Source organism: Lagopus muta, chromosome 1 (assembly GCF_023343835.1).
Source record: "Lagopus muta isolate bLagMut1 chromosome 1, bLagMut1 primary, whole genome shotgun sequence".
Lineage (NCBI taxonomy): Eukaryota > Metazoa > Chordata > Aves > Galliformes > Phasianidae > Lagopus > Lagopus muta.
In genome coordinates this window covers 75,911,842-75,924,611 of record NC_064433.1, presented here as the reverse complement: position 1 = coordinate 75,924,611, position 12,770 = coordinate 75,911,842, and the positions used below count along the sequence as shown (strand labels likewise).

At 36.8% G+C, this 12,770-nt stretch overlaps 2 protein-coding genes across 3 annotated transcripts in view; one reads left to right on the top strand and one right to left on the bottom strand.

Moving 5' to 3' along the window:
* MFAP5 (microfibril associated protein 5) overlaps nucleotides 1-12,770 on the top strand; it is a 263,735-nt gene that overhangs the window by 215,882 nt on the left and 35,083 nt on the right. The gene's annotated exons all lie outside the window — the stretch shown is intronic.
* The window catches only part of FKBP4 (FKBP prolyl isomerase 4), a 41,158-nt gene continuing 28,684 nt past the window's right edge, over nucleotides 297-12,770 (bottom strand). For both annotated transcript variants that reach the window (XM_048930602.1, XM_048930612.1), the window contains exons 4-11: nucleotides 12,190-12,332; nucleotides 8,191-8,311; nucleotides 7,508-7,664; nucleotides 6,061-6,151; nucleotides 5,658-5,741; nucleotides 5,075-5,260; nucleotides 4,452-4,691; nucleotides 297-2,900 (exon numbers count right to left, since the gene is read on the bottom strand). In XM_048930602.1, the coding sequence (XP_048786559.1) occupies nucleotides 2,823-2,900; nucleotides 4,452-4,691; nucleotides 5,075-5,260; nucleotides 5,658-5,741; nucleotides 6,061-6,151; nucleotides 7,508-7,664; nucleotides 8,191-8,311; nucleotides 12,190-12,332 (1,100 nt within the window). In that variant the 3' untranslated portion in view covers nucleotides 297-2,822. The remainder of the gene's footprint in view (nucleotides 2,901-4,451; nucleotides 4,692-5,074; nucleotides 5,261-5,657; nucleotides 5,742-6,060; nucleotides 6,152-7,507; nucleotides 7,665-8,190; nucleotides 8,312-12,189; nucleotides 12,333-12,770) is intronic.

Sequence of the window (12,770 nt, the reverse complement as noted above, 5' to 3'; positions counted from 1 at the left end):
CCTAATACCCAACCTGAACCTTCCCCAGCGCATTTTCAAGCTGTTCCCTTTAGTCCTATCACTAGCTATGTGGGAGAAGAGGCCAATCTCCACCTCATCACAACCTCCTTTTTTTCAGGCTGTTGTACAGGTCTCCCCAGAAACTCTTCTCCAGACTAAGCAATCTCAGTTCCCTCAGGTGCTCCTCCTAAGACTTGTGTTCCACATCCCTCACTAGGTCGATCTTAATTCTCAGTCCACCATTTATGTATTCTCCCAATCCCTCCATTCACTTGGGAAATGATCAGGTCTATGTGTATTAACTGATAGCTTTATTTCATATTCAAATGAATTAAAAGGGAATGCACACCTCTGCTTCCAATCAAAGCAAATATACAGTACGTAATTTTCTATCTGATCCATTAAATCATGCATCTTCAAGGTGAAAATCACCGTACCCGTGCTGTATTTCAGACAATGACAGTGATGGAAATCAAATTATGGCACACTCAAATTATGGCAAATAATCTCATGCATTTTTATACGCTAAGCACAGTCCTGTGAACAGCAAAAGTGTTGTTTTAATAAAGGAATCTGAGAATAGGTTTCATGACTTGAAAAAAGAAAAAAAAAAAATCACTTTTTCGTACATTTGCAACTCCATTTTCAGCTGACAAACACAGTACTTGTAAATTTTCACAAGGAATGTATAGTTGTAATCAGGCATTCAACTAAAAAAAAAAAATTTAGTCTCTTTACTAAACTGTCGTAAGCCCTCACTTACCAAAGAAATCCTTTGCTTCACAATTATACCTTATTCATCATTTGTGGCAGTACATACATTTATTGTCAAGGATGAAATACAGGAAGAGTAGTATTTCATCAAAAATCTCTGATGAACACTTGGAAAACTCACTAGGCCCAATGAACCAGCCTGATTAGTGCATTAGTTTCACAAAAACAAGGTCGAATATCCCAGTAGCCTTATGCTTTTGTCGTCTTTTTTTATGTTTTAATAAAAATGCATTCAAAAATAGTTGTTAAATACACTGAATTCATATAATTAGTATGCAACCCATGGCAATTCCTGTTTGCTCAATGCAGCCCAGACCAAGCTAAATGGACAACTATTAGTGTTCCACCAGTAGGATTTTCCTCACTTGAGCCATATTAAATGTTCCATTTAGAGTTATTTGTGCTCAAGTACAATGTAAAACAGCTTTCAAACATATAGGGCTGATAATACTTAACCAAAACTTATGAAAAGCACCTGCACTAACTGTTGATGTTTAAGCAAATGAAACTGGTCCTTCAAAGTTACAGCATTTTCTTTCCTGTAATAACCTAACAGAGACTATATTGCCTTTTCCTCTACCCCTTCCCAACCTGAAGGCCCTTAGGGTACTGCTAATCTCGCAGAAAGCAGCGCAGTTCACAGATCCATAAGCTACCTCCAACCCAGCAATTGGCTGGACTTAACCATCTTGGGCCTGGGGTAAGGAAAGCATGTCATGCAGGACTTACCACTTTGGTGACAGTTTAGACATACAGCTCCCTGGCCCAACCTCTCTCTCCTCTGAAACAGATAAAACTATGTTCCTTTTGAAAAGCAATAAATTTGTTCCTGCTGCTAGAAAGTTTCAGGAAAGGACAGTTGAGATGCTGAGTTTAACACCACAGAACAGCATGAAGAGCATGGATAAGTCTGAATATTCTACCTCATACCTATAGAGAGAAATACAAGCACAACACTTCCCCTCTACACACAGCATTCTCCAAGCCAACACAAGAAACACCACAGAAAAGAAGTAGGAGAATATTAAGTAGTTTTCTTGTGAGGTAAGGATAATAAAGACTGAAATCATTCAGACATTTGCATGTCATTAGGAATTATAAGCACTTTCAAGATATTTTACTATTAGCACTTATTTTATCTTCAAAGCCAGTCACTTTCAGGTATCAATCAGTACTCTTCTGGTCCAGTTTCACAACACGAAGGGGAAAGAGAAATACTAACAGATAATAATATACAGGTTACAGACTTGTGTACAATTTTAAGCAACATTTTCTTCATTTGCAAATAGATCGATCAATTGCGTACACTTTTTTAAATGGCAATGAATCAACATTACCAGAAAAAAACGTAGATATTGTGGTTACAGTAACACTATGTGGATAAGAAAACACTGAATGACAAGAAGACAGACTCATAATTCTTAGCAAATGCCAATAAAAAATACAAAAAGTTCAATTTCCTTGAGCTTAATTGGAGCTTTATTACTTAAGCTGTGACTTCACAGTCTTCACTTTCAGCAATACGCAAAAAGGAAGCATATAAAGGTTACAACACTTAATGGAGGAAGGGAAAGGGGACAATGCCAAGGCAGTAGAACATTGAGCACTGATTTGTTCTCAAATCTCACATGAGGACTGTTGAAAAAGGCCAACTGCTTAAAAAAAAAAAAAAAAAAAAAAAACAGAAAAAAATGAAATCAAGGAAATTAATCCCAGATTGTTTCCTATATTTAAGTGAGCTGGAACAAGAGAGACACAAACACTAATGGCAAAATGCAGATAAACCAAGCAGAGTAAATCCAGACAGAACCCAAACAGTAACAGAAGCTGTATGAATAAATAAAGTCCCTAGATTAAATCAGATTTGTGCTGCCACTCAGCTTATTTCACAGACATACAGAGCTGTTCTTGACTGTGGCATGGCGGCTCAGCCTCTGCTCCTCTGAAGCCACTGTCCAACCAGGTAGAAAAATAAAGGTCTAATTCACTGGAAATTCTTTCATTTACAAAACTAATGGAATCTGGTTTCTTTATGCTTCTGTGTCAACTTATTTATCTTCAACTCCATTCTGCTCATCTTTCATTTCTGCATCTTCAGCGTGGCTGGTCTGAAGAGTAGTAGCTGGCTAAACAGAGACATATAAAACAAATGTCTTCATTTATTATAAAGAATTGCCAAAATTTGAAACAATACCAGAAATGTCATTTTAAGCTTATCACTAGAACTGATTCTCAACATCATCTAACAATATACTGAAAAAAAAACAACAACCCAAAAAACAATAACCAAAGTATTAAAGTACATTGCAAAAGTAGATGGCAAAAATCAGTGTTCTATTTTCTCAGTGTCTCTAGTAGTTTGCAGTGCATGAATCTACCTTCTGCAAAGAACAGGACTCCACCGTCTTTCTTAGGGGCAGAGGCATACATTTCAGTACTGTTAACATGGTCCTTTTGCACTTTTCATGGCTACAGCTTGTTTCAGCAATCTACTCTTCCATTAGCAGCACATCTTGCAATGTGCCCCACCTAGATACAGCAGACTCCCAGCAGCTGTGCTGCCTGAAGGAACCTGCACAGCACAGCCAAATAATGAGCAGTTCACAGAATCACAGGTCAGAGGAGACCTCTGGAGATCATCCAGTGCAGCTCCCAATTAAACCCTGAAATTTTACATGTCAAGATGCAAAAAATTCTAGTTTGGTTGTTGCACCTTAATTATTGCTAAGACTCTTCATTAAAAACAAAATAACAATTAAGACTCTGGATAAGTCTATATGACAGTGTCTAGAAGGACAGAATATTTTCTCCCAGGATCCAGTATGCAAAGACTGCTTTAGTCAGGTACAAAACCACCCTACTCATTGATAATGCTGCTTTCCTTGCAGAATCAGCAGGGAAGTTTTGTGTATTTGTTTATACTTCTTCACGAGAAGGAGAACTAAATGCACAAAACTACTGCTACACTTTGAAAAGAAAAGCAAACAAACTCTTCAGAGCAGCTTGCCTATCTAACCACAGAATTACGAATTATCTCCCCTTTCCCACCCATCCTTACTATATGATGTTAGCAGGGCTGAAGCATAAAATTCATCTACAATTATCTCTGAGAGAAAATTTGATTTCTGATTTCTTATGCACCTTATTTTGAAAGAATGATGGGGGGGCGGAGGGAAGGGGCAGGGAAAGGAAAATAATTTGTGATATAAGAAGCTGTCAGCTGACACAGTCTGAGATGCCTTAGTTGTTTTAATTGCCAGGTACGCTCATTTCATTTAAGGACAGTAAGCCCAGGACACACTCACATCAGAGTCGCTCAGCTACCAGAATCAACTGTTCTCAGAATAATCAGTTCAAGGACAAAAGGCACTTTTTAAATTCTTGAATGTTGTGTTTACACCTCATCACTACTTTCTTATTAATACTGCTCTGTTGCAGTATCAGTTTAAATAACTAGAAGGATTTTATGCAACATCCTTAGTACTGAGAGCTGTCTTGTTCAAACAAGATGGTTTCATCATGTTGAGTGTTGCCTATCCCCATTATTTCTCCCCAAAAGCAATTAGCTACCTGAATGCTGTCTGACTGTATGAGAAGTAAGCCAAATACTCAAAATTCTATCCCTTGTCTAACACGTGACATTAGACCATATGATCTTCTGAAGTAGTGCTACTTACCTTTAAGTCTTTGTCTGCAAGCCTTTGGAACATATTGGCATACATCTTCTTCTCTTTCTCATGCTGCTCCCGTATTTTTTGCTGACAAGTTACTAGTTGCACTTTAGCAGCTTTGTTACTTGGATAGAGTTGTATCACCTTCTGAAAATCTCCTCGGGCCAATTCAAAGTCATTGACAGCCAAGTGGGCTTCTCCACGCCGGAAGAGGCCTTTTTCATTGCTGCTATCCAGTTCAAGTGCCTGCATTTAAAACAGAGTAAGTAAGAAAGAAAAAACCAAAAACAGCATTTGAGAACAATGTAGTGTTTGGGTTTTTTCTGTTTAATTTGCTTTTTTAAAACTAATATGCAATTCAGAGTATCAGCAACTGCTAGAAAATGACCATTCTTATTTTCATGGTTGACAGGGCTTAGTAAAAAGCTAAATTAAATACAGCAAAAATAGGTAGAGAAAGATACAAGAAGCCATATCCAGCACCTTATGTTCGTTTTATTTCCTCATGCCCAACTATCAGCTGATCAGAAAGTCTGAACACCACACAGCCGTGTATTCCTCAAGTCACTAAAGCAAGAGATAAACAGCCAGATTGCTTGAGCAGCTTAAGAGTGAATAAACCCTGCTACCTTGTTGCAGTTCTCCAAAGCCTGAGAGTACTCCTTCAACTTGAGATGGCACATAGCTAGATTAAGGTGAGCAGCAAGCCTCAAGCTCTTGGCTTTTGCATCTTCCTCATCAGAGAGCCCTGATTCATGCTCCAGCCACGATACAATCTTCTTGTACTGTAATGCTGCTCGTTTGTATTTCCCTTCCTGTAAACAAGGCAATTACATTTTCACACAGCTCACCATAGTAATTTTTACTGAAACTTCCCCCTGCCCTTTCATCTTACCTAGAATGATAGATCTGAAAAAAGAAAAAAAATTAACCAGAGTAATCAGAAAACTTCCATTACCAAAAATACACTATCATCATAGTGTATGACTACGGTAGTGGATTAGAAAATCTAACTGGACATTGCAACTGTAAGACTATCTTTTTCTTTTTTTTTTCTTTTTCCTTTTCAGACACCTTTCTCCGTAGTCCTTTCCATAAAATGACATGGATAAAACCATGAACACCACTCTGAAATGATCAAAGCTTAGATCATTATCATCAGTTCATAACATGGATAAGAAATGTTATTATTTCTTGGGTATTATCATTTACCTTGAAGTACTGAGTGCCTCTCTCCTTCACCATGCAGCTTTGTTCCAATTTCTCTTCTGTATTCATTTCCCAAGACTCCTTAGCCTATCCAAACAGGAATAGTTCAAGACAGTGACAGGGAAATCATACGACTGTGCTGTTTCTCAGTAACAGCACACAAGAGACAGACTTGGAAGGAACAGTTTTGCACAGCTTCTGGAAACTGAGCTAGAACAAGACAGCAACTTGACAGCAACAGACAGGAGACCAGTAAGGACAATTTCAATCAAAAGCTTCCAGAATGTAATCATCACCTACAGTAACATCTTCCTTTTCAGGTCAAAATTTTACGGATTCAGTTTGTCCTTGTTTAAGCTGCATCAACGATTCCCATACCTCCCAATTTGTATGCCCTCATTCCCACCTTCTCAAAGCCTTTGAGTTTCACTTCATATTGTAGTTCTGCATCCGGAGGGATCTGAAATTTCTCCTTTCCAGTACTTCCAAAACCGTAGCTGTAAGATAGGGAAGGTGAGGGGTAAAGGGGGGGGGAAGAAAGTTACAAAACCGGATATTCAGGACAAACCTCTACACAGGAAGCTGGAGGTAAAAACCACACAAATCTGCCTATATTATTGCAAGACAAACTCTTGGAGAACTGCAGATAATTTTCCAGAATCTGCATGCACAAGACAAAAGAGAAAAACCTAGGATTAATTTTGCTGATTTCCACATTACCTTTTTTTTTTTTTTTTTTCTATTTTTTGTTTTTTGTTTGGTTTTGTGTTTTTATTTCTGAAGTTTTACTTGTTTGGTCGCTGCTGTTTCTATGAAGCCTAAGAAAGTAAAAACACCAAAAAACACCAAAAAAAAACTTTGAAATGGCATATATATTGCTTTTTATTGTCAGCCAAGACAGGCTACTTCCTTTATAATGTCTGTATTCTAACTATTTCCAGAAAGAGACAGCAGTAAGTGAACAGCTGTGCACAAGATACTGCCAATCCACTAATTAACACTAAATGTCAGTACAAAGGTTCTGCCCTGAGACTCCAGTAAGAAACTGCATACTAGCTGAAAAGCACTGAACATAGGTCTACTTTTCCTTTGTTCTACCAAATTCAGTTCCAGCTTAAAATAACTTTAAAACAAACACATTCAAATTGGATAAAAGCAATAAATATAAAATGAAGTGCATAAAGTGGATAAAAGTGCAAACTCCACTTCTTTTATATTTGTTCACACTGTAAGGGGAAAATTCTGCTTGCCTTTAAAGGCATTTAAAGTCCATTCCTATCTTTGAGTTGGTGGTTCTTGGTCTCAGAATTCTGAAATGTTAGATCCAGGATTTAGACAAAACACCACCTTATTTCCCACAGAAAACCTGAATGTCTTCTTCCAAATTGCTATAAAATTCAAGCAAACACTTCCTAGTGGCAAAGGATTTCAGATACTCTTAACCACATTTCACCTGAACAGTATATCTTATCAAAAGGCTACTCAGAAGGCTTACTGGAACTTTTACTGTTCTGTTACTTAATCCAGGTGTCTTTATAAACTACTGCTGTATATTTAAGCGTACTTTCATTATGAAGCATCCACATGAACGTACGTTAAAAACAGCAACAGTATTTGCTATAATATTCACGAGGATCAACACTATAGAGACTTACACCAACTTCTTTTTCAATGCTAATATCAGTGGCTAAGTAATCTTAACTTCTTATCTTCCATAAATCAAAGTTTCAGGTCTGATTATGTGTTTACAGTAGCACTGAAAAGAGTTGAAAAACAGCGCAAATAAACATATCATTCTTACCAGATGCTTACAATAAGCCCTCTCAAGTATCAGAAGATGACAAACAGCTTACTTGGGTTTGAGATAGAAAATGGATTCCTCAGATTTCTCCATTTTCTGGATTGCTTTTTCCAGACCATGAGGAAGATCATAGTTATCACCTTCACCAATCTCAAACCGCAGCTCACGCCTATCAAAAGCACGATCTTTGTATCGGCCTTCAAACTGGACTGGTTAAAAAAAAAAAAAAAAAAAAAAAAAAAAAAAAAAAAGAGTGAATCCAGATACAAATCAGGTGTCTATGTGTGATAAGGGGTAGGCAGCACAGACAATACAAGGAACAAAGCTTCCCCTCCCAACCAGTCTTTTCTCCTTTTAAGGGTTACATATGCATATCAGCTATTGGCAACATATTCCACTTCTGCTTCTTTAGTTAATAAATGCTTTTTCTTTCAAGCTGTTGCATTGTGTGGCTTTTTTTTCCCCACTTCAACAAATGGATATACTTTATTAGACTCCTTTAACTTTTGTGATAGGCACCGTATCAGATCTGGTATCTCTGAAGAACACAACTGCTGCTGGAAAATCTAACCTTTTCTAGAATAAAGAGAAAGAAAGCTTACTTTTAGTTGTTATGTTACTTGCTAATGGAAAGAAGACAGATATTATTCTCTTCCAGAACAAACAAATCACAGGTAGGGAAAAACACACTTTCCATCACAGTAAACCCATTTACTATTTGTATAATATACATACTTTCTACCAGAGCACCCTCATTGGGCTTCGAGTAGCCTTCGCCTTTCTTACGGATTCTTCGGATGATGCCACCATCTTCATCCTCAGTGAGGTCTTCTCCCTTAAACTCAAACAGCTCTATCTATGAAGGGAAGAAAAATATTGCATTTCCTTCTATCACTTTAAGTCAGCAACTTACAGAATTTGTACTTGAATTCTTTGAAACTATAGCTATTAAGACAGTCACTGTCTTCATACCCTGTAAGATATTAGACAGCCAAGACTACGAAGATGCCGTATTTAGCACATACTAAATGGAAACCTACTGAGCAGTTTCTAATGATTATTTAGGCTTTTTTTCCCTCCAGCAACTTTGGTCTTCCAATACTACAAATAAGACCCTTTAATTGAAAGGACTGTGAGACTGACTTCTGAGTAAAGCTTACATGAGCCACAATACTTAAGGACTACTACAGAACACACAAAAAAAGCTTCTATTGGTTCATTAAGCAGCATCCTTTCCCCACAAAAACATAAAAGAATATCCTAAGGTAAGACTGAGTCATAAGTAATGCAAGGAGAGAAGGAGCAGGAAAGTTAAATATAAAAGATCTAATCCTTCCCTTAAGTTCTGATCATGTCCTTAATTTAATCTATCGTCAAATTCAAATCAACTTTAAAGGGCTTATAAAAGAGCCCAAAATATTCCAAATCTTTGCCCAGCAACAAAACAAATTCAGGAATGAGATATTGTTCTTACATTCCCCCCTCTACTTGTGCTTATCTTTCTGTATTGTGGGAGCATTTCGGAAAAATGTAGACAGAAAAATAATTTAGTCATCTTAGTTTCAATCGCTGAGAAGTCTAAGTAAAGTATCTGCAAAAACACAACAAAGCCATGATCTGGTCCAGCTTGTAGCCTTGAACTGCTGCTGCAACAAATTGCTTGAGCTTTTTAAGTGCTAATGTTGGACTAGACTATCCAGTCTGAATCTTCACATGGTCTTCCAAGACTTTAACTCACATCACAGTTAGACACAATGGAAAAATGGCCTAGTCACAAAACAAACTTTGATGGCTACAAAATTGATTAAGAAAACCTTCTGCTATCTTATCTGTGAATAAAACAGTAATAAAGACCGCACAGAAAAGCAATACAGTGTAGTTAACGCTTATTAGATCAGGCATATCCAACCCGAGGGCCACATACGGCCCAACCCTTGCCCCACACCATTATAGTAGTGGTTCTTCCCCACTACGGCCCAACCCAGTCCCAGGCATGCAACCATCACTCAGCAACAACAAAACATGAATCAGAACGCCACTAAGGTTGTCTCAGCTGAAACAAGGACCAGAGGAGGGCACAGTGCAGTGTTAAGTCTGCCACTCACATTTTGTTGAACTGAAACCTATGCCTAATGGACATGACATGCTCTTGTGCTGCCTAGTGAATAAAGCACAGCGATTGCCAATAGTACTTCAATCTACCCAATCCTCTCAAAATAGAGCGGAACCCCCCAAAAAGAAAACTGTGGATGAAGGAAGAATGCTCAAACGGAAACAGGCAGATGAGGACAAATGATGAGCACTGCGGTTAACTTCTAAGAAAATAGTGTCAGTTTCAAAGATTAGAATTTGAAAAGACATCCTAAGCAAAAACACACTGCCAAACCCAAAGCGTTTCACTGAATGCTTTGTAAACACAAAATAGCGGAACTGAAGAAAAGCCTGTCATCTCAACAAAATATTTTAAATAAAGTTAGAACTCAAGTAGACTTCATTATAAAAACTTGATATGTGGTAGCAAACTTGACAAAAAAAAAAAAATAATGACAATTTATTAAGCAACATATGGAAAGCATATCAAACATATTTTGTCCTGACTATAAAAAAAATAAGAAAGAAATTTCTAAAATCAATTTGTTTCACCAGATTATAAACAGGCAAACTGAAGAAATAGGAAAATCTATCAAAACAAATTTGGAAAGTAAAGCTGCTGATTTCAAATTTTCTGCTTTGGCAACAGATTAAAGTATGACACACTAAATACAGCTGTACTTGCCATTTTTATTAGAGGTACTGAAAATGAATACAACATCACTGAAGAAATGGCTTCTCTGGTGCCTTTAAAAGACACAAATACATCTCTTGTATGAAACAGTCAAAATTACAATGAAGTGGTTTTATTTAAACTTTTTCATCATATCTGGTATAGCCACCAGTGCACTGAAGACAAGTTGCTAAAAAAGAGGAAATTAATGGAAGACAACGCAATTGCCAATATATAATGCAATTCAAAGTTTTCAATTTCATGAAGTTCAAGTTTATCAGATCATCACCAATTCCAGGAGTTCCTTAAATGTATGGATGCTGATCAGGGGGACATCATTTACATTTCTGAACCTGGGTAAGCAAGTAAAGGTTGAACACTAAAAATATATGATTTGAGAAATGAAATCAAGTCCTTTCTGGAATCAAAATGAAAATTTGTGCCAGAACATGAAGATTAAAAATGGCTCACAGATTTAGCATTTCTGGTGGATGTGACCACTCCATTCAATGAATTAAACATGAAGCTTCAAATCATCTGCTATGATTCAAACATAACAGTGTTTGAAATTAAACTTTAAATTACAGCAAGTTCAAGTCATGTCACATAATTTCATGCATTTTGACACACGAGCTAAACACTAGGCTGCAAACAGGGAAAAATATGCAGCCTTGCTTTTCGTTTTGAAAAAGAAACTTGAGAATAGGTTGAAGTATTAAGAAAACACCCTATTTTGCTGTATGTGCAGTTCTGTTTTCAGTTCTTCTAAATACATTACCTGTGCATTTTCAATGTACAGAATTGCAATCAGATATCCAACTCAAGTATCTGATCGCATCTGTTTATGAGACTTTCGTGGGACCTGTCTTAACGGAGAAAAATATCCCTCATTTCACAATCATGTCTTATTCATTTCTTTTTTTGGTAGCATGTACATTTGTGAACAATTATTGTCAAGGATGAAGCATAGGAAGAGTGAAATTTCACCAAAAATCTCTGATGAACACCTTGAGAGCTCAAGAATGCAACCACTTCCATTGAAACAGTGCATCAGTTTCACAAAGACAGGATCAAATATACCACTAGTCGCATATTTTTTTTGCTCTTTAAAAAAATATTTTATTTAAAAATACTAAAAAAGTAAAAGTTTTGTTACTTGTATTAAACATACTACATATTCAGCCCAAGAAATTTCCTCTTCACTTGCTGCTGTGCAGGCAAATCAGAAGTTTTCATGCCTATGGTTTACAATGAAGTGTCTTATTTTAAAAAAGTTCAAAGCCATCACTCCAGAGATTCATGAACTGAACTAAACCTACACGGAATACAAAAGGAATTGAACATGCATTTGCACAAAGATTATTTCTACTTGACATTTTGATGGATATCTAACACCAAATATAATCCTGGTCTAATTTAGTTTACCTAAGACAGATGTCCCAAAATGTTCTACTGATGACAATACAGGTTTCTCCACTTCTTTTTACACACTCCCTCCCCAACATATTTTACGGAAGGATCATGAGGAATAAAGAAAATATATAGAGACATTTAGATGCTGATGTGATGATTAGTAAGACCTACTAAATCTTTGAAGAACGGTTTTTGAGAGTCCTAACATGAGAACATATACAAAAAGAAAGAGTTTTATTTGAAAGAGAACTTACAATTCAAGACTCTTACAATACAAGACTACAAAATTCTGGTGTGGTGACAGCCATTTGCAAAGGAACCATGCTGGCATTGGTTGTTTTTTTGTTTGCTTTTGTTTGTTCATAAGACAAATTTAAAAGTTTACTTTAAACTAGAAAGAAAATGTAGGAGGTAGACTAAAGAAAGTAGAAGCTTCATAGATATTCATCTGACATTCCTGACCAAAAATAAATTATATCGCATAATTTCCACTGTGAAATATCATGTTCTTCGTTTGCTCTTCAGTTATAGAGTTTTAGTGACTGTATCTCACTTACCTCAAAAATCAGCGTAGCATTGGGAGGTATCTTCGGTGGGCTGCCAGCCAAGCCATAGGCATATTCTGGTTTACACGTAATCTGACAGATTTCACCAACCTTCATAGTTGCAACAGCAATGTCCCATGCTTTGATCACCTCACCTGTAAAAAGCAAATTTTTATAATGATTGCTAGGTATACATGAAAGACATAATCAGCTCTGTCAGTATAAAAAGCTAAGAAATACTGACTTAAACTCATTCAGGTTTACATGCATCAGTTTTAACTGTAATCAAGTTATGAAGTTACTTGGACACCCAAAATTAGCTAATTTTTTTTCATTCTATAGTGATTCTTCTTCTCCCCTCACTTTTTCACCCATAGAGAACATAGGTAATCTGGACACGGATCATCCCTGAAGCACCTGGCACAACATCTAGTGTGAGCAAGTGGGAATATTCTTCAAAAAGGAAGGTCTTAGGATAAGAGATTGTCTGCTTGTATTTTGAAAACAATCCACCATAGCCTCTTCTCTCTGTACTTTATCAGATGCAAAGACCAACAGAAGTGGTAACTGAAAGTTGTGCCTGTTTATAACCA